The sequence below is a fragment of the Melopsittacus undulatus genome, chromosome Z (assembly GCF_012275295.1).
Source record: "Melopsittacus undulatus isolate bMelUnd1 chromosome Z, bMelUnd1.mat.Z, whole genome shotgun sequence".
NCBI classification, from domain to species: domain Eukaryota; kingdom Metazoa; phylum Chordata; class Aves; order Psittaciformes; family Psittaculidae; genus Melopsittacus; species Melopsittacus undulatus.
This window is the reverse complement of record NC_047557.1, coordinates 91,033,905-91,055,598: the sequence shown is the minus strand read 5'-3', so window position 1 is coordinate 91,055,598 and position 21,694 is coordinate 91,033,905. Positions and strand designations below refer to the sequence as shown.

General features: G+C 37.8%; 1 protein-coding gene across 1 annotated transcript in view; it reads left to right on the top strand.

Annotated features, from left to right (window-relative positions):
- Positions 1-1,443: 1,443 nt before the first annotated feature.
- The window catches only part of ANKRD27 (ankyrin repeat domain 27), a 34,384-nt gene continuing 14,133 nt past the window's right edge, over positions 1,444-21,694 (top strand). Inside the window, 20 exon segments of the mRNA XM_005152195.3 lie at positions 1,444-1,680; positions 3,880-4,010; positions 5,185-5,295; positions 6,301-6,457; positions 7,640-7,794; positions 8,097-8,156; positions 8,249-8,302; positions 8,386-8,451; positions 8,529-8,605; positions 8,956-9,077; positions 10,144-10,222; positions 11,062-11,194; positions 16,018-16,110; positions 16,956-17,083; positions 17,530-17,612; positions 18,497-18,612; positions 19,393-19,485; positions 19,851-20,048; positions 20,372-20,431; positions 20,545-20,664. Coding sequence (XP_005152252.2) covers positions 1,533-1,680; positions 3,880-4,010; positions 5,185-5,295; positions 6,301-6,457; positions 7,640-7,794; positions 8,097-8,156; positions 8,249-8,302; positions 8,386-8,451; positions 8,529-8,605; positions 8,956-9,077; positions 10,144-10,222; positions 11,062-11,194; positions 16,018-16,110; positions 16,956-17,083; positions 17,530-17,612; positions 18,497-18,612; positions 19,393-19,485; positions 19,851-20,048; positions 20,372-20,431; positions 20,545-20,664 — 2,184 coding nt within the window. The 5' untranslated portion in view covers positions 1,444-1,532.

Genomic DNA, 21,694 nt, shown 5'->3' with positions numbered 1-21,694 from the left:
TCTCAAATGTACTCTTTACTCTGTAGACTTAATCTATTTAAGTTTAATATAAATTTCTCTTTTTTCTGTAATTGCTTGAATTGTGAATGGCTTATACAGCCACATTTCTGACTCTGAATAATGCTGTGGATAGGTGAAGATTGTCTAAGTGAATACGGTAACTGTTTCAGTTAATAAGTATTCCACCCTTTATTTTTCATACCCAAATTTTAATCAGATATGGTAGCTAACAACTAATGTAGTGCTGAGCAGATGCAAGGGTGAGAGAGAAAAGGGAAGGATATGCAGAACTATGATTCTCAAAACAGTACTAATTTGGCTAGTGGTGGTGACTTCCTGCTGTATAGGAACATGGATGTGGGGAACTGTAAAGAGTTTGCAATCTGCTTCTGCTCAAGGCAGGTGAACTAGAAGTTTTAGTTTCCTTATTGGGGTACAGCATGTCAATGGCATCTTAGTTTCATTAGAGTAGCAAAAATGCCAGAATTCAATGTTTGACTACAGTGCTCTCAAGTGTGATTCAACCCTGTTAGTTCTGTAATAAAATAATCTACATGGCTGTCACTAAGTATTTTAAAACTAGTTATGTATGGTATACAACTCATGAACCAGGAACTGAATATGATAATTTCAAGTGCTTCCTGTCATGATCTGTCAATTGAAATAATTCTTAATGTACTCTAATTGCTTTTGTGGGTTTGCTTGTTGCCTTTTTTTTTTCCTTTCAGGTGCAGGTAATGATTTAAGAGCTACATCAATTGTATAGGCTGTAAGTTTCATAAGCTGAGGTTTTCTCTGGGAGCTCTCCTTCTCTCATAAATATCTTCTCCCTGTTTTGTCAGTGAATGAAATGTTTTTAATTCCTTTCTGGACAAAGCTTATCAGTTGTTTATTTCTTTCTGATAGTCAGCTATGGGTTTCCAGATGAGGAGGTTTTGTGAAATATGTTATTTTCTTTCCCTTTCTATTAAGGAAGAACTTCTTAGACTTACCTTTGTTAAACTGAGAGTAATGCAGTAACAGCAATTGGAAGCACTTGCCCACTGCAGTTGTCTCTGCAGTATGATGCTTTGTTGTTTCAACGTGTCTTGTGTCAATGTGCTGTTTTCCTTGACACAGTACATGATACACTAATACCTTCCCCATCTCTCTCTTGAAGTGATTGTCTCATGTGCTGCTTGACTAGATATTGAACATGAATTCACAAAGAAAAAGGCAGATGACGATACCTTGGTGGGCCAATTACAATAAAAACCCCTAGTTTTGGAAAATGCCATAAGAGACCATATAATCTAGCCTTCTAGCTTTGCTATGTCTATTATCTCCTCTAGTAGAGATTTGTTTAATAGTTTCTTAAAGATTTACAACATTAGAGTCTTGATAGCCCTGCTAAGCAAACTAAAATGTGTTTTTTATGTTCTCTTTTGAAAGGTGTTCCTGTTCTCTTCAGTTAAGGCCTATTTCTTCTACAGATACAGAAAAAAACTTCAACCCTTCACTAAGTGCTTGGGGAAAGAGTTCTGACCTGTTTCATGCAGTTTCTTCAGTGTGAACAGTATCAGTGCATTTCAAGTTTGGATCCTGCTTCTAGGGCTTTCTTGCCTTTCTCACTTCTGATTCTCCTCGCTCAGTTCATCTCCTCTGAAGTGCAGCACCCAGAAAAGGATGTAGGACTCCAAAGTAAGTCTTGCTGTGGCAGACTTTTGCAGGCTGCACGTGTGTATGTAGAGTACATAATATGTATAAATCATCACTGATGCCTGTTTAGACTGTAAGCTGCAGGCATTTGAGATTTAACTTGGAATTGTGGCCTAGCCAGCTGTTCATCAGGCATTTTTATTTGTAGCTAAATAGTCCTGCTTACTAAGGTCTGTCTTAGCCCTGATGTTCTGGGAATAACTGAGATATCTGTTCTTGCAGCAAACGTGCCCCTGGGCTGGTGTTGGCTTTTCTCCTATCCCCCACCACAGGCTGAGGAAGCCCACAGCTTGAACTTGGATTGCAGCTGCCTGACAGGAAGTGTTTATAGCAGTCATCAGCTGTGGAATTACTGGGGATAATCCTATCTACTTGGGCACTGTGGTAGGGCAGATCATAGAATCACAGATTGGGTTGGGTTGGAAGGGGCCTTAGAGCTCATCCAGTTCTAACCCCCTGTCATGGGCAGGGCCATCTTCCACTAAAGCAGGTTGCTCCAAGCCCTGTCCAACCTGTCCTTGAGCACTGCCAGGGATGGGGCAGCCACAGCTTCCAAGGTCAACCTGTGCCGGTGCCTCACTGCCTTCACAGGAAAGAATTTCATCCTGATATCTAAATCTACCCACTTTCAGTTCACAGCCAAAAAAAAATCTTGTAAGTGGATGAACCATTTTATCTGGAACTTGAGAGAAGTACTCTGCTTGAGGCAGCTATCTGCCTTTGCCAAACTTGAGTGGTTCAGGGTAAGGTTGCCCAAGTTGTAACTGGTGATCACTTCATATTGGAAATTACTTGTAACTTTAACTGATCATTTTGTGTTTATCTCCCTTAGAGAGTTCTCCTTGTGCCTAATTATAAGGAGGAACCAAGCAGTAGATCAATTAACAAACCGTAGATCAGTTAATGGTATAGCTGAAACTCAGAGGCTATCTAAAAATCTGTGGAAGTTGAGTGTGTGGTTTTTCTACTCTTAAACTACCATACAGTGTTTTCATGTCTCTTCCATGATCTACAGAGAAAGGCATTTTTTAGTACCAGTACAGCATTAAGTAGTAAGATATTAAAATGCTACAGAGCAAGTGTAAGGAGCTCGCACTGGGTAAATAATGTGCTAGATATAATTCTACATTTAGGAAACCAAGAGGGTACTGATTGTGGAAGGATTGCTTGCTCAAAGTCCTGCTGCTGTTCTCACCCTTTCCTGGGGTGTACAGCTAAAATTGCATGAGGAAATCATGTAATTCATGTTGATTCCTGAGAGAAGCTGGATAAGGGGGAAAGACATGGAACAAATGAGTTACTTAAGCACTTGTAAGCCTGTTAATCTCAATTATTTAGAATAAAATAGTTATTCCACGAGGTACGTTTTTGGGTTTTTCTTTCTGTTGTGTCTTGGATTAATTCTGAGGAAGCAAGCAGTTGAGGGTCTAGAGATCATCTTTTCCCTGTGACATACCTAGTGATAGCTTTTCCAATGCCTACAGCTTGGGTTTTCTGTTTCCAGTCACTTTTTTTGCTCTTTGTTTGCCAAATGTCATGCATCAGCCCTATCTCAGACCATTCAAAAATTTTTGTGTGTGAGCAGAGATGACCACAAATGATGCATTTTACAGTGGCATTTTAATTATAATGTGGATATTTATATCTTCTTGGTGTACCTCTTTCCTATAACTTTCCCTGGAAAGTTGAGAATTGCCTTACACAAGGGCTCCTGTTACACTATCTGGGTGTCTCACTGAGGTATGTAAGTGAGTAATCCTTACACAGGTGAGTCTTAAGACTTATGTAAGTGTACTACAAAAGCACTGATGTCCTGTGATGCAGTAGAGTCTCCTGTAAAGATGTTAGTTTGTGTCTCTTGGCTTGTTCTAGATTTTGACAGTGCAAGTTAGCTTCTCTATCAAAATGGTAGTAATGTAATCCTAATTTCTCCTTTCAAGTTTAGTGCCACCATATCATGCATCGTTAGACTCCAACAATTGGAAGGCTCAAGGAGATATTATAAGGATAACTATAAGTGTCTTATTAGTTAAGCATACCATTGACTGTTTGCTTGAGACCTGAAACTGCTTTTTTTGCTTTTAAACAGGGGAAATTGAACTGCCCTCTAGGTATTCCTAAATACTATGTTTTAACAGATACTATGTATGACATGCTAACCATTCTTCATGTGTATTTTAGAAAATCTCCTTGGCATATCAGAAGTACATATGGCAATGTATGATGAAGATATCTTGAAAAATCCATTTTATTTAGCCATTCAGAAGCAACGTCCTGATCTATGCAGCAAAGTTGCAGAATTCCATGGTATTGTAAGTATAAATCAGTAGATTTAAAAGCTGATATTAGATAGCAGCCATATGAATTTAAATCATGTGCCTGCTATGACACATATAAAGATCAGTGAAAGCCTACAAAACTGTGAAGTGAGGTAGAGCACCTTTTAAGGTGCATGTTATTTGCGAATATGGATGTCTTGATAGATTGCATGGTAATAAAAGGTCAAAGTTGGTGTTGTTTCTGAACTACAGGTAGCTCATTTTCTTTGCTGTGAACTAAAGTTACATATCTTTCTTTTGTAACTTAAAATGCTATTGACCTTTTGAAATTCCTGGTGGACAAGCAGTCACTCATTTCTGATTGTATTTTCCATAGCAAAATACAACCATGAAACTGAGCTGGAATAAAAGCTCCGCCCTTGCGATTTCTAACGTGGGTACTCTCAGTTAATCTTCATTCAGAATTAAGCGTGTGGAGACTCCATGTATCTTGGAGGTCATTGTTACCTGATTATAAAATTAAGCCTTAAATTACACAGGGTTCTTTCACTTGTGTATTACTTAACATGGTGTTCTTTCACTTGTGTATTACTTAACATGGTGATGTGATCAGCTGAAGTGCTGCAATCTGACCAGTTCTGTCTGTGGTCTAGCACCATTTCTGAAAGCTGCTGAGTGCTGAAAGCGCTACTCGATTCGTGCTTCTCCTGAGAATGAAACATATGTCTCTTCACTGTGTATACAGTGTTTGTGTAGTCATAATGTGTTGCTTTCTGATTAAGGATTTTTCTCGAACTGCCAGTCTGTTGGTGTGCAGTAAAGACAAGATGCTTCTTAGATTTTTTTTTTCCTTCATTATAATGGACTATCATTTTAGCTTGAAAATGTACTTCACTTTTACTAACTATTTTAAGTCATCCAGGTGACTGGTGCTGTAATTTTTCATCTGCTCTTGCTTCAGTTACATGTAGCATCCTTTTTCAATTAAGTCACTAAATGAAACTGCTAGGTTAATCACCAGATTGTGTGTCTATCAATGACCTTTTCTTTTTATTACTTAAACAAAAGTGCTTATATTTGTTGTACATTTACTGGTAATTGTTTATAAGCCAGATTGAATTGCTTGCCTCTGAAAGGCAAAAGCTGTTGGTGTTTAGCTGGTGATACATGGCATTTCTTTGTAACGTATGGTCTAACCTTTTTTTAGGTGTTAATTCCATGCAAAGGAAGCCTTTCAAGCAACAGTCTGTCTGCCTGCCAGTTTGAATCTTACGTTCTGAAGCCATTAGAAGACAATTTTCAAACCTTAAATGGAAAGGTATTTTTTGCTTTGATGTCTGAATGTAGCCTGGGGACAGTGAAATAAATGATTCACTGCTGTTGATGGACAGTGTGAGCAGAGGTAGCTAGGAGTTAGAGCTAACTGATGAAAGCAGTATGTTGCCCACCTAAGCCTAAGTTCTCAGGGATGTACTGCTTTCTAGGAAAAGCTGTGTTTTGGCATGTACACAGGAATAGTTGTCCTGTTCAGATGGTAACACTGCCCCTTGTTTCTGCTTACTGTTCCAGTTTGTCAGTTTGTGTGTTCTGTGGCCATTAGGAGTTCAGGTATGTGGCACAAGGGCCTTTAACACTTAGATCACTTTATCACTTAGTATCACTGTCTCTAGGTTTCAGGCAAATACTCTGCCTATTGTTTGCATATGCAAGTTCACGAAGGTTTAAGACAAAATGATGATATTGAGTTGTATCTGAGGTCTGATGTATTCAGTTCAATAAGCAGAGATTAATGTAGCAGCAAGCCATGATAACCAGTTGTAGCACTGCATGGGATCATGTTTTGCAGTGCAGTCTGAGATGTTGCACCCATTTGCAGGCTATCATCTAGATCTTCCTACTGCAGGTGTCCTTACTAGAGTTGCTTGAGAAGTTAAAGCTGAGCTGGAGAAATGTAGACAACGTGGGTGGTATTTTGCGAAGCTGGACTTAGGCCCCAGTTCTGAGTTGTTTTCAAGGTCCCTTCCCTTCTACTGAAAGTGTTGTAAAAATCTGCAAACTCTGAAGCCTCCTCTAGTAGCAGACCTGTGATGAAAGTAGGTATGAATAAGGTTTAGACACTGTAGACTGAAGTCTTTGTTTCAATGTCCGCAGAGCATAAGAATATGAAATCTCTTGAATCTGGGGCTTCCTTTTCTTGCAAGATTCTCTTCTCCCCCCCCCCCGCCCCCCCCCCCCAAAAAAAAGTAACTGCAGTGCAGAAGTCAAATTATAACTTTCTTCTGATGGAATTCGACACTTGGATCTGGTTTCTGTTTTGTTTCAGGAGATCTTCATACAAGGAAACCTCATCATTTTAGGAACTGGTTTTAATTACAATCTCTCAGTACCTGTTCTTTTTGAGGAAACATTTTACAATGAAAAAGAAGAAAGCTTTAGTATATTGTGCATAGCTCATCCATTGGAAAAAACAGAAAGCTTAAGTATGTACTGAAGTGTTAACTTGGTGGTCTTGTTTGCACAGTGAGCAAATTAGTATGTTTGATACACTTATCTTTCTTCATTCTGGAAAACTTTGGTTTGGTTGAAAGCTGTTGGCATTTATTAGCCTGCTGGAGAGAAATATGAAGTTGCTGCCAGGCAAACTTAATTCTGTAGGGTCTATGCCCCACTCAGCACTAAAAGTCATCTGTGGAATATGTGATCCAGCATGATTTCCTTAGCAATGCGCTTTTTAGTTTTGATTGCTTAAGGGGGTTTAGTCTTCAATGTGACATGTGTCTTGAGATGCTGCATCTTGAAATGCAAGGTGGATGCACAAAAAAATGGAGAGGTAAATTCTTTCATGATTGCTTCATCAGTGGTTAGAGGCTGTGTAGCACACTTATATAACAGCTCTTGTGGTGCTGGTCTGCATACATATATGCGTAAATTCCATAAATACTAATCTAAATCTAAGATTTTTTTTTGCATATTGGCATATATATTTGGCCATTACTTAATGTACTTGTTTAACAGTCCTTCAGGAGTGAGATAGTTTGTAATTCCAAAAGTAATTTGAAATGAATGAGATCTAAGCCTGTTATTAGTTGCCTGCCTTTAATTGCAAATGAAAGATTTGCCTAGAAAAAAGATTTTTGGAGAAGCAGTATGAATTTTAAGTGAGGGATCCAATTGTCTTATTTGGAAGGAAAATTGATTTGGTGTAATGTTTGCATGAAGCAACTTTGCTCTCCCATTCAGAGAAAGCATTTCTTAATAAAGAATATATTACATGAAAATCCAAGATAGGATTTCTTACAGCTCACTTAGAGCAGACTGACTTCCTACATGGGCATTCAGTCATTTCTATAATGTACTTCTGCATTCAGGCTTGACTCACACTCAGATTGGGTTGTGTATGTGGCAATAAATTACCCCATTGTAAAAAAGCGTGTGGAATCAGTTTTAGGTGTTCCTAGTAAATATTTGCATAAAAGGCAAGATAGCCTACTCTAAATGTGATGCATTAAATTCTTTTAATTAAAGCAGTGCCTTCAGTTAGAGGTGTCGTAAGGTGAATTAATGTTTAATTGCATGCAAGCTGGCTGTGTATGTTGGGACAGAAAGTACTTTACCATGCATGTGTATTAAGCCTATGTGTTAATTCTTGGCTTTTGTTCTAGGTGGATCTACAGCTTTGTCAAACTCCTTCTCTCTTAAAAATATTGAAGATGTTAGAGAATTCTTGGGAAGGCACTGTGAGAGATTCAATAAATACATAGGATCTTTCCATAGAACATTTAAAGAACATGAAAGAAAAAGCCTCCGCCACTACATAGTTAGTATCTTGCTTCTTGATATTTAATTTGCTAAACATAATTCACTGCTTTGGGTGTCTTTTTCTTATTTTCTATATCAGAATGGGCTAGAGTTGAGGAACATGGGAAGGGAGAAATTCACAATTACTTGCGAATTACTTGCATCTTAACTACTAGGTAAAGGCAATTTTTTCTAGCTGAAAATCTTACCATAGTTCACACTTCTAAGGCAGGAAAGACTGCTTCTTTTGCTTATTTATCTGCTTTGTTGCTGCAAGTCAGATTAACCTGAATCTGACTGCTTCTTTTCCTCTCTCCCCAGGATTCTGTCAGTGCACTTTATGCCAAATGTCTCCAGCATCTTTTGAGAGATTCGCATTTGGTAAACACTTAACTGCAGTAAATACATAGTATGTAGTGTTACTTAAGCAATAAATTACCTAACTTTGTGTTTGTATGGCTTTCTTTTTCTAGAAGATGCTTGCAAAGCAAGAAGAGCAGATGAATCTGATTAAACAAGCTGTTGAAGTAAGCATCTGAAATGAAGGGAAACAATTAGGAAGCTATTTTTAACTCTCCCTTTCATGCCTAAAGTACTGTTTTTTCTACAGATGTATATCCACCATGCAATTTATAATCTAGTCTTTAAATACGTGGGGACTCTAGAGGCAAGTGAGGTAAGTTTCCTTGATTTGTGAAGATTAATGTAACTAATCTAATGCTTTTTAAGAACTGTTGCCTTTCTGTTGCTTAGGATGCTGCATTTAACAAAATTACAAGGAGTTTTCAAGACCTGCAGCAAAAAGACATAGGAGTGAAGCCTGAGTTCAGGTGAGAAATGATTATGGACTCTTTGAGGAGTCACTGGGATCCTGTCAGGCCATCCAAAAAGCATCTTCCTTCAGACAGTAGCAAATTTTACTTCATTCATTTGAGACGGAAAAGTAAAAGAAGTGTCATTTTAGGACAGTCTTTGTATTCATGCTTATTTCCTTTGCTTTTATGTTTTCATGCCCCCCTCTTCATCTGCAGGGTACAGAAATGCAAGTGTACTTGGAATATAGGTGGAAATACTTTAATACAGTTCTTCATTTCAGCTCTGAATAAGTTAAAACTTGGGTTTTGGGCACCCTGCACTGGAGGCTCTGTATGCTAACCATTTACTTCGAATTATTTTGTAGCTTTAATATCCCACGTGCAAAGCAAGAACTGAGTCAATTAAACAAATGTACTTCCCCTCAGCAGAAACTACTTTGTCTACAAAAGGTGGTCCAAATTATTATGCAATCTCCTAGCCAAAGAGGTTAGTAATTAGTGAATTAATAATTTAATTTAAAACCTTTTTCTTAACCCATACGCACAAAGCACTTTGGTATATAAACAGCTGTTTGAATAGCACTTATGGACTAAACACAATTAGGCAGGGGTGTGCCTTGCAGGTCTATAAACAAAGCAAAAGATACTTCTGTGCTTCTGTGTTGTTTCTCATGGGGTGAGGAGAGGTACTTGGTTAGCTTATATACATATATATATTTTTTTTTTCCTTAGAGCATGGAAGCTTTTTGCATGGGGTAGGATATTTTCTCATGCGTAAGAATTGAGGGTGATCCATTTTAAACACTGATTGCTGCTTCATCATTCTTGCCTATTTGTCCATGCTTCTTGGTAATCTTCAGATTGATGCTCTTGGGATGTATCTTTTGCAAAATGCAGAGCTGGTGGGGGGCAACAAACTTTCTATATGCTGCATTCAGAGTGCTGCCATAGATTACGGAAATTATTCTGTGATAAGAAAGCATGGCCTTCTTAATCTGGTATTTTATCTAGTCTGGAGAGAGGATACTTCCACTAAGCAAATGGAGTAGTACAACAAACTTATGCTTTCCCTACATCATCTTTTCCTTTTTCTATGACCCAGGAGTCTTCCTAGAGAAGTGTCTCAATTTTGAGGGTAGGGTTTTTTTGGTGATGTTTTTTTTTGTGTGGGGTGTGTGGTTGGTGGTTTTTCTTTGGGGGTGGGGTGTGTTGTGTGTTTTGGGTGGGTTTTTTTGTTTTTTTATTTTTTAAATTTATTCCTCCCCTCAGGAATTTCAGAAATCTGGAGCTAGTGCTCTAGCTCTTCCTGTATAGGAAAGAGGGGATGCTAGTCAAATACTGCAATTTGTACAATACAATCTGTATTTGTTTTCTGGCTTCTGGCAACCTATTTTAAAGGGAGGTGGAGAATGTTTGAAAGGCTGCCTTGATTGCTCAATGCATCCTACTAATAGAGCTGGCCCTTGTTCTAGGGAGGTGGAACCCCATTTGTACGTATTGCTCTTGATTTGAGCCATGACGTGACTAACATTAGATATGAATTCTTCTTTTAGTTAATGTGGAAACCATGTGTGCTGATGATCTACTCTCTGTTTTGCTGTATTTGCTTGTAAAAACAGAAATCCCAAACTGGTATGTAACTATTTTGGCTATACAGAACTTGATCATATCATTTTATGTGTAATGCTGCAGTAGGGGCAAATGTTAGTGAACAGGTATTGATGGAACTTACTGGAAGCATAAGAGGGGCTGATATAATGCAGAAAACTATTTTTAGTAGGACAGACAGTGAAGATGCATTACAGCTGTGACCAAATGAAGGACCTATCAGGAATTAATGTGCTGCATCTCGCTGTTCTGATTGCCACCTAAAAAAATACTGTAACAGAAGGCCATCTCCTCTACAAAATCAGCATATGAATATAGACTTCACAGACTGGTCCTTCCTTGTCTGTATTTGGAGCCGTGAAACCTTTTATGAAGCTTCTAGGTGTTCAATACATTTCATATAGAGTAACTCGAATGCTTAGTGGCTTCTGCTAGCCTGTGCCGTTATGTTTAACTCTCTTTGCTTATGAGTAAAAGTATATCTATACAGGTTTCACCTGTACCTGGACTGAATTTTAGTGTTGGTGTATCCCATATCTCAGACATTTTTCCCTTAATTTCTAGCTATCACTTTATACTGGGACTTACAATACTTGAAATATTCACTTGTTTGAAATGTGTGAAATAATCTCTCATTACTGTTCTTATGCTGTACTTCATATTCTTTATATCTAATTAATAACTATTAAAAGTTAAGAGATAAGTAGTGTTCTGATCCATCTGTAAAGCTCAGAACAGCTATTGTATTGCTAGCCTAACCATCTTTCCAGAAGCTTTTTCTTAAACCACATCTATTGTCTGTATGGATTGCTGAAGATGAGTTGCAGTGTGTAATGCAAGCATCTTCTTAACTTTTATTTCAGGATGGCCAACTTGAGTTACATAAAGAACTTCAGGCTTTGCAGTTCGGTGAAGGATGAATTGGGATACTGTCTAACCTCAATTGAGGCTGCAATAGAATACATACGACAAGGCAACCTCTCTGACAGATCAACAGTAAGCTACTCTTAAAGTCTGTCACATATGTGTTTATTAAGCTTGTAGACATAAATCCAGTCAGGGGGTACACAGCTAAGATGCGTTCCTTTTTTTCACTTGAGCTAAACTGAGGAAACTATACTTGAAGCAAACACTAATCTAGATTATTACTGTGAAGTCCTAATCATGTAGCAGTAATTACTGTTCATGATATACTCCTTGAGGAAGCATTTAAATGTTGTTTACCTCTTCATAGGAGTAGAGGAGAAATGACAGCACTGTTTTCAACAACTGTCTTTTGTAAGCTTATTATCTCACATTTGTACTCTTTTTGTCATGCGTAAAAGCAGTGTGGTACCTGAGAGCAGGCATAGCTTAAATAGATTTTTCTTTAATAATTTCAAAAAGCATAGCTATGCTAGCAGAAGTAAATCTTCCTACTCTAAAACCTCAATGTGTTTGCAGTGCACTTACTGTGTTGCACTAAGTGGATAATTTGATGTGAGTGCAGAGCCATAAGGAGGTGTTTGAAGGTCAAATATGGCTCTTGGGATCTCTAACCAAGCAGGAGGAGGAAGTTTGTGGATTCATGAGTTATTTCCTACTGGGCAACTAGACCTTCTGTCAATCAGGTCAAATCCCTGCAGGCCAATAAGGATGATACTGATACGACTTCAGAAACTTCTGTGATTCAAGAACTATGTAGCTTATTAAAGGAATCTAGTCTTATGGCTCCTGTAAAATTTTCTACTACTGCAAAATTAGGTTTTCCTGATCCGATGTGAAAATCAGAAGGAGTGAACTCGGAACCAGAATAAATTTGATGTGTATTGGTTTACCCAGCTGCAAAGCACTGGAATCTAATGTTAGGGGCCAGAATAATGGCTCAGTGTTCAGGGTTTGGGATTTGACAGCCTGGGGCACAATCTTAAAAGAAGCAGCACTTAAAGTAACTTTGCCTTTTGTAATTTTGGGGTTTGTTCTGTCCTGGACTCTCTCCATGAACCTGTCATGCACAGGGTTTTGTACACTGAAAAAATAATGGCACTTCTCTGTAAAGAGACTCTTGTGTTTCTTGTCTGTAATGCTGTATTGAATTATGTTTAAGAAATTAGAAATGTCAGCTAAAAAAATTACCCTGCCAATGAATTTTGCTTCCTGCAGTCACATAGCTGTCATGAACAGCCAATATGCAAATGGCAATGCTGGTGGTCTGGATGGAGAACTGAAACCGAAGTAGAGCTGGCTTCAACGATTCTAGAAAGCTAGGGAAAAAAGAATATACTGCTCTTAAATTTCTGGGAAAAAAAGGCTGCCTTCTATTAAATGCATGGTCCTATCTCTCCATATGTAGCAAAGGATAAGTATTTCATCCTGGGATTGCTCTCAAGTGCTTTTAAGGAGTGTCATTTTCATTAAGGTACCTCCCAGAGAAATAATACAGTATTTCTCCTGCAAAATGAACTACATGTTTCAGAAGTCTAAATGAAGGCAGTCTCATACATAAATCAGCTGGATCAGCTCCAGGCCTCAAATGCTAGCTTCTAACTTCCTCACTTCAATGTGTGTACAGTGAGCATGCAACAGGAGCTCCTTACTTATAAACTGCCATTCATAAGAGTCAGCATGACTCTGAGGTAGTACCCTGGCATGAGGTAGAAAATAGCAAGGTGTTGAAGACAAGGAATTGGGTGACCCCTGACCCTGCCCATTAGCACAGCTGAAGAAGAAAGAGCTAGACCACCCTCTTCTTTAATGTAGGGTAAGGGATGAGAAGGTGGCACGCAATGAAGAGGAAAAAATAGCCCCTTGGCAGGAATTGAAAAAGGGTGTCGAGGAGGTGGAAGAACATGATAGGAACTTCTGATAGTTGAAGAGGTGGAGGAGCATCATAGGAACTTCCAGCAGCATTGCATTCCCTTTAAGATATTTTAATGTTTAGTCTCTGGTAGAGGAGCTCAGCTTCCTGTTTAAAACAGTAGGAGCTCTTGTGTTGATGCCCCATGCTTTTCTTTTCCAGATTGTGCTGGAAACGGTTATGGGATTTAAGTGAGCAGGAACATTGCTGTGCCCTGGGGCTTTGTTGCAGCCCCTCATGTGGCTACAGTTAATTTTATAGCTGGCTTCAGATGGAGCTTCTGGCAGCTGAGTAATGTTGTTGTCCAATCCCTAATGAAGCTAACTACATAAAGAAAACTCAGCAGGGAACTAATGTACCTTGTGGGATAATGGGCATATTATCACCCTCATGTCAGTAAGAAAATTTTATGTAGGAGTTGCCTGCCAAATCCCTTCACCCAAGGTCGCATGAGTCTTGGGGAGACATTTTGGTTGTGGGGAGGGAGGAGTATGTAACTGATAGCACAAAAAATGTATTTTATTTTCTGGGAGTTGTCATTCTTACTAGAATTCTAGTTAACAAGTACTGGGCCTTAGTTATGTTGCTATGCAGTTAGCGTGCAGTAAAACCCTGTCGTGGTTTAAACCAAGTCCCCCAACTCCTGGAGAGTTAGGAAGGAAAATCCAAAGAATGTAGCCCCCACAGATTGAGATAAGCACAGTTTAATAGCTAAGGCATAACAGAAATCACCACTGCCATTATTACTACAGATAATAATGATACAGCCAATAACAAGCGAAAAGAATACAGCACCCCACCAGCCCCCGACCCATAACTCACTCCACCCTGCCCGGCCGAGCACCCCGTGCTCCCTCCTCCATTTTCCTCCAGAGCTCCCCCCCCTCCAGCTCTCTCTCCCAGTATGCATCCTGGGCATCATGTGCTATGGTATGGAATACCTCATTGGCTAGCCTGGGTCAGGTGTCCTGTCTCTCCTTCCTTCTGGCCTCCCCTCCTCCACCTGGCTGGAGCATGTGCTCAGTAAAAGCCTTGAACAAAAACACCCTCAAAACATGCTCACTATCAAGCAACTATTCCCAGCCCAGAAGTCAAAACACAGCACTGCACCAGCTACAAGAAGGAGAAGAAATGACTGCCACGGCTGAACCCATGACAAACCCTCTAGTTCAGAGGTTTAAAGTTGGGTATGAAGTAGGGAGCTGTATTAGCTGCTAGGGAATAAGTAGCATTTTGACTCCTGATGGAAAGAGCTGTAGGTGGCAATGAAGTCAGTGTGGAGGAACTGGGAAGCTGGGAGAAGACAGTGAAGGAAGACTTGAGCACAAACTGAGGCTAATAAAGTGTTTGCCTGGGAGTGTGGGTGGAGATAATTTCCCCAAGTCATCAGATATAATCTGTGAAAGTTACCTCGAACAGGCCATTATACAGGTGCACTTTCATAGGTATAAATATTTAATTTCTTTAGTATGGAGAGCAATGTCAGAAAAAAAGACCATTAATGTTTTGATGTGCGTTTCTAGATTATACATATTTAAAATGCCTGAAAGTTCCACTCAAAGCATGGGAATTTTTGATTCCTGGAACTGAAGCTCAAGCAATTTTTATCATTGAAGGCCCAAACTTGCTTAATACTTCAGCCAATACATAATTCTTATTTAATTTAATTTTCATTTCATTTCAAAGATACACAGTTTCACCTGGGAGGGCCTCTTTTTTTTCTCATTTGTAGAATAGATAATACCTCTATATAAGGATTGCTGGCTCAAGTGACAGAAATAGTTATTCCACTTGTAAAAGATACAGAAAAAAAAACAGTGCAAAACCTACAGTAGGTCTTGCTATTGGTTACTTAGTTTCTTCGTAGCACAACTATAAAGCTATCTGTGAGCATTCATATTAGAAATTCCAGTTAGACTTCAGAAATGTTTATCAGCAGTAAGGCTTTAACATTTTTTTGTCTAGTTACAGTTTTTGATCAAATATTTTTTAGGGAATTTACTCTGGGTTACACTGAAGAATTGATCCAAGCAGACTAGTGTTACATGCCTTGTAATTCTGAAAAGATATGCTTGAATATCTTTACCTCAAGTACTTGGGTTTGAAAAGATTGTTATCTTTGGGTATCTAAATACAAACAACTGGCTGTGAACTATGCTGATGTAATCTTTTATCTCTAGGCTTCATAAACATGTTTTTAACAGTATCATTTTCTGTGCAATGAAGGATCTTTTAGTCAGCTTTATGAGAGGCATTTGTGTTAATTTCCAAGCTTAAGTGATCTAATTCCTAGAAAATTTCAACTATTTATTTTTGGTGTTTTTATCTTTGGTGTTCTTTATTTGCAGTTCACTAGCTTCTTAAGCTTCATGCTGACTTATGAAAATTGAGAGCAGAGTTGGACTTTTTTTACTCATTTCCATCTGGTTTCTACCACAGAAGTTGTAACTTGGATCCTAAACCATTAAAATTTATCTGACACATGTGGTCTTCAGTTTGATGCATGCTTTCCATTTGTAGGAAAATAGTTGCTATCCAAAACTAACATCCACAGAAATTATATTCACTGCCAACCCTAAGGACTGCTTGATCAGAATCAACAACCTGCAAGGGTTTCCATCTACTTTCTTAGAAAGTATTTTCTTTAGATTATTATTTTATTTCACGCGAGGCTCAATGTTGCCATTTCAGATTCTGACTCACACTTAAGAATTTTCACGTGGTTTTAGAAATGTTTGTGTTCTTTCGTGTATTCTGAATTCTTCAGATTTCTCAGGAAGTGGGAAGTACTGCTGTCATAGTAGAGTTACGTGTTGTCTTAGTTCAATCTCTGATTGTCAAGAAGGGCCCAGTGAGAAACACTCTGTGAATGAGTAGTAAATACAGTGTTTCATTTTTTTAAAAGTTAATTCAACTGTTAAGGTACTTCACTTTTGCCTGTATATGAGTATATAGATAATCAACCTGAATGTTTTATTTTCAGGAATCTGAGAGACTATGTGACAAGCTGCTTTTAAGGCAAAGGATGAACTTGTTGTCCCAGATGCCTGCTACTCCAATAGACTGCTTATTTAAGGTTAGTAACTTTTATGGCAGAATAAGTATGTATTTATATCCCTTCTTTTCTGTGATTTTCTGAAATATAATGCAGTGTTAGTACTGTGAAGTGTGTTTTCAGAGATGCTAAAAACATGTTTTGAATTTATCGTATTTCTGTGCCAAAATGTTACCAAGTTAGTATTACAGATTTCAGCATGTTACACAAAATATGGAGCAAATGAGGATTAAATGTTACTTGCTGTTGGTATTGATGGGCCCATTTAATGCACAGATGTGATGTTACTGTCAGGTTCTCTCTCACAGCTTTTAGTGCTTGAAAATTAAAAACTTTCTGAAATAAGCTAAATGTGGTCACCTGACAGCTACTTCATATTATATGTTAATCTTGCATCATTCTTAAAGAATTTTGCCTCTACAGGGACTCAAAGCCGAGCTTCTAATTATATGTGTTCACAGCTTATGGCTGGAGACTTGCTAATTTTATAGAAATGTTTTTGCACAGAGGGAACTCAATTTCGTGACTGAGTCTAAAGAGAACAATAGAAATTGTTTTAATTTTTTATAGAAAGTGAAGTAAGCCAAGAACAGATTCTTTTTAATACTGAATGCCCATTAGAGGGGTTTGTGCTGTGACATTGTTCATTTGTGCTTTCTAATGCTTGAATACATGTCTTTTATAACCAGTTCCTTTCGTTTTGTGCTTCAGTAAATTACTCTTTTATTTCTGTGGGTTTTTTGGTGGGTTGTTTTTAGTGGGTTTTTTTTTTGTGTGTGTGTGTTTTTGTGTCTATTTTTCCTTAAAGAGAATTTTTTTTTTTCATATTGGTGCCTCATTCTCTTTTTCCTCTTCGATTTTCATAGCATATTGCTTCAGGTAATCAGGAGGAAGTGGAGCGTTTACTAAGTCAAGGTGACAGTGATAAGGACACTGTACAGAAAATGTGTCATCCGCTATGTTATTGTGACAAATGTGAGAAGCTAGTGTCTGGGTAAGCACTTTTCATATCCACAGATATACAAAAGCTATACAAAAGCCTCAGTCTGAGATTTACTTTTAAATGTATGATGTTCGTGGTTATAGAGGAAGTTGGTAGCTCTTCAGGATAGAGTAGAGGGTGTACGTTTGTGTGCTTTAAAGAGGCAGCAGAAAGACTGGGAGAATACTGAATGCCTGGGAACCATCAATTTTGCGATGGAGGCTCTATGTCCTTCGGTAAATGTGGTGTAAAAATGTTTCTTCTCTTGAACCTAACTTACACATCTTGGACAAAACTGCATCTCAGAACAAAATGTGGAATTCTCTGTAAGATAATTTGCCAGCATAAAAGGATAAAGGATAAAATTTCCAAAATCGGGGTTTTGGCAGTTTCTCTCTCTCCTCCTTACCACTATTGCAGAGATAACTGAGCTGCTTTTAAAACATTGCATTTTAAAGGAAACTGAATGATCCTTCCATTATCACTCCATTTTCTCGAGATGACCGGGGATATACACCACTTCATATAACTGCTATTTGTGGTGAGTATTGTTGGTTATCTTCATTAGTGTTTTCTGCTCTTTATTGTACCGTATCTTTATGATAGCATGTTTTGGACCTTTACATTAAATAGTGAATTTTGGATGCTTATATGCTATGGAGACTGGTATTTTGGCACAGACTGAAGTTACTGTATGTTCTTTCAGACTAAGTTTCCTATGGTTAAGTTACTGTTTGTTTGTTTGCTGCCTACTTACCTTTGCTGTAGCAGTTAGCACAGTAGCTCTTTATTTAGCTGTGAAAAAAATGTGTCATCAGAAACCAGACTTGTTTCAAAGAACTAGGAGATTGATGGATCTTTTTTCTCTCCTGCATCTGGCTATGTATGGTAGGTATGTACCACTTCCTGCTCCTAATGTTCATTATGCCATTCATCTTACATTTATTAAAAGATGTGTTAATTTTCTTAGTGATTTTTTTAAATAAATAATTTTCTTTCTTATTATTATCTTGAATCCCAATAAGAGAGTGCTTTGTGTGATACAGCTTTATTTTATCTTCTTTTCCAACTTGTAAGATAAAGCATAGCTTGCTTTTAGCTGAAGGTTCTTTTGTAGAGTTTTGACCTTGAATAATCTGCAACAGACCCCCCAAATACCAAGGAAGTGAATTTATGGTATACATAAACATACTATACAGAAATGCGGGATATCTTGGTTTATAGTTCACAGAATCACAGAATCCCAAGGGTTGGAAAGGACCTCAAAAGATCATCTAGTCCAACCCCCCTACAAGAGCAGGGTAACCTAGAGTACATCACACAGGAACTTGTCCAGGCAGGCCTTGAATATTTCCAATGTTTGAATTTTAAAAGTAGTAATGTTCTTGTTTACTACTGTGTTTTAATGTTTGCATATTTTTCAAGGACAAACATCATTAGTGGATTTTCTAGTAGCCAAAGGAGCCATTGTCAATGCTACAGATTACCACGGTTCAACTCCACTTCACCTTGCCTGTCAGAAGGGATATCAAAATGTTACAGTAAGCATCAAAAGGCTTAATTAGAAATAAGAAGAAATGGTTAATTTAAATAATAACTATATGACTCTTATGAACCTCTTCTGCTGTTGCTCTCACGTCTTCTGGGAAACTTTTACCAGAATCATGCATGCTGTAGAATTGATGGTCTTTTATCATTGTAGTTGGCATGGTATTTTTTTTTTTATACTGCAAGGTTTTCAGCCATTTGTGGTAGCCAAGCAATTGACAGCTGTGCATATTTGATAATTCATGCATTTTACTAACACAAATCTCTAATAAATAGTTCAGATGGAGAACCTGTTAACATCTCTGCTTTTGATTAAGGCAGAAGAACCATTGCAGTCATTGAAATAAATGACTTCACACTGTGAATACACATTATGATAGCATGTGTAACTACATTAACTATTATATACTTGAATTTTATATATGCGAGATTCTTCAGTTAGCATTGTTGAAATTAAGCTGTGTCATCAATTCCATAGGCTTTTAACATACAGCATAAATTATCATGTAGTATATGTATTGCAGTATTTGCTGAAGTAGGTGATTCCTGTTTTCAGTGACAACTCTAAATATATAAGAAGCAGTTTTATTTGGTTCCTAGGGTAGGACAAAACCAGTACTGTAATGCTGAGAGTGTAGGGCCTGAAATAGGAGGGACATAGCTAGTTTTCATTAAGTGCTTCATCATGCTAGAACCCTAACGGAAGCTACAGACCAGCAATTGTCCATTAATATTTCATTTACTTAAATATCTACTTTTCTTTTTCCTTAAAGCTTCTCTTGTTGCACTATAAGGCAAGTACTGATGTTCAGGACAATAATGGAAATACTCCACTTCATTTAGCCTGCACTTATGGTCATGAGGATGTAAGTAATTGTTTTCTAACTAAGTGGCATTCTAATGGAACGAAGCTAAACTGTGATGCAAATTTGCACTAAACTTGCATATTAAGTAAATAAAAACTGTTTGGAGGCTAACTGTTTAACACTGTAAATTAGGACATTATTCAGTAGTTCATAGCAATTTTTGTTATGCATTCACATAAAAGAAAGTAGTGTGCAAATGCAGCTGATTTATTTACCTCTTTGTTTAATGACACTGAACTGTAAAAGCTTGCATTTTAGCCAATGGCTTATATGAACAGCAATGAAAAAAGCCTTTTTAGGATTGCACGTTATGTGAATTGAGAGACAATATTATCATTTATTGATAGCTCTCCTTCTCTTTCCAGTGCGTCAAAGCCTTAGTCTACTATGATGTGCAGTCCTGTAGACTAGATATTGGTAATGAAAAGGGCGATACTCCTCTCCATATAGCTGCTCGCTGGGGCTATCAGGGGATCATAGAAGTACTTTTGCAAAATGGGGCAAATCCAGAAATTCAAAACCGGATGAAAGAGACTTCGCTACAGTGTGCATTAAATTCCAAGGTATTGCTTTTCATCTTCTAGCCCAACTTCCTTCTGATGCAGTTCCATGGAGGTGTAGATGCTTACCTGCTAATAGGATTTTGTCGTCTGGTGTTATTAAAATTAAAATGTATGTTTCACTGTAAGGAAGACTGGTCACATTTTAAATCTAATAGCAGGAATACAGCATGTGGTATGGAACATTAACTTGTAAATGGGCAGTTTTGATCTGCTCATTCATAATCTATTACTAATATTAGGTTGTTGGCTAATTTGTGTTTCAGTCAATAGATTCTTCTTTAAGTGGAATTACATTGGTTCTCTTTCTTAACATTTTCATGCAGATTTTGTCATTGATGGAATTAAACTCTCTAACATTTGAAAGAGGACAGAGTGCTTCTGAGGTAACAATGACTGCAAGTTGCTAAACTTTTTGCCATTGTTTAACCTGCTTAATTTGATAAATAACTTTTCTTTTGTGTGGGGTTTTGTTTGGATTTTTTTTTCCAACTTGAAGTCACCACTTAGGTCTCCTCAGCGGTCAACAGAAACTTTCAGCAGAGGATCATCTGTCTCAAGCCTGTCATCAGCATCAACTGATATAAGACAAGAAGAAGTGAAAAACAGTTACAAAGAGGTAAGACTAAGGAGTAAGTTCAGACAAAATAAGCAAAGAGACGGAACTGGAAGACTGATATTTTGGAGCACTCTTTTAAACTGCTTCTTCAAGAATAGTCTTCTGTCTGTTTTGGAAAATTATATGGTGCTGTCCTCAGGTGCCTGTCATCTGAGTATCTGAACACTTGTATGGTATCAACTGCTTTGCTGGTTATTCCTGGGGGAAAACTAAAAGCATATTTGGAGTAGTTGTTCAGATTTACTGTAGTTAACTACATAACTGCATACGTAACTGAATTTGTTGAAGTTTGTAAAATCGTAATGGCAGTCAGTGCCCCAGACACCTTCCTGTCCTGTCCAGAAGTTGACTTAAAACTTAAAAATCTGTCAGGGAAAGAGACTGTTACAGGCATACTGGCAAACAACTTAACAAACTAGAATGTTAAGATGGCCTTTCAAAATAGGCATAGGAAATCCATTTTGTAACATGTGAAGTAGTACACACTGTGTATTAAATATCTTGTACATAAGTTGTTGCTGATTTTGCTTTATCCACACCAGACAAGATGTCATTCTCTGAATTTTTTTCATGTGAAACCTCGAACCCTATTGCCATTTATCCTCTCCTAAGACTGTCATAACACCACTCCTTCTGATGCTTCTCCATTTTTTTTTTTCAGTTCTCCTGTTCAGTATTTGTCAAAATTGACTTCCTTAGTATTTTTGTTTCTCTCTGTATCACTGCTACATTAAAATTTTTCCTATTCCTGCTAGTAAAAAGTTCTCTCACCAAAAGTTTCTGCTTTCTAAAAATGGTCAAGAGGCTCAGAGATGTAGAGTTTGACTGGACAATATTACTTCACACTTTGTTATCAGTTACTCTGACAGCCTCAATGCAGGACTGTTCCTCCCTGTTTGTACAAAGTCAGGTACTCTAAGTAAGGTCTAATATGCATAAAAGTTCACCTTATAAATTTAGTTTCATATCATAGATTTATCTGTTTTCACTTGAGGGCTTATTTTTCCTTAAAAGAACAAATTTATTACAC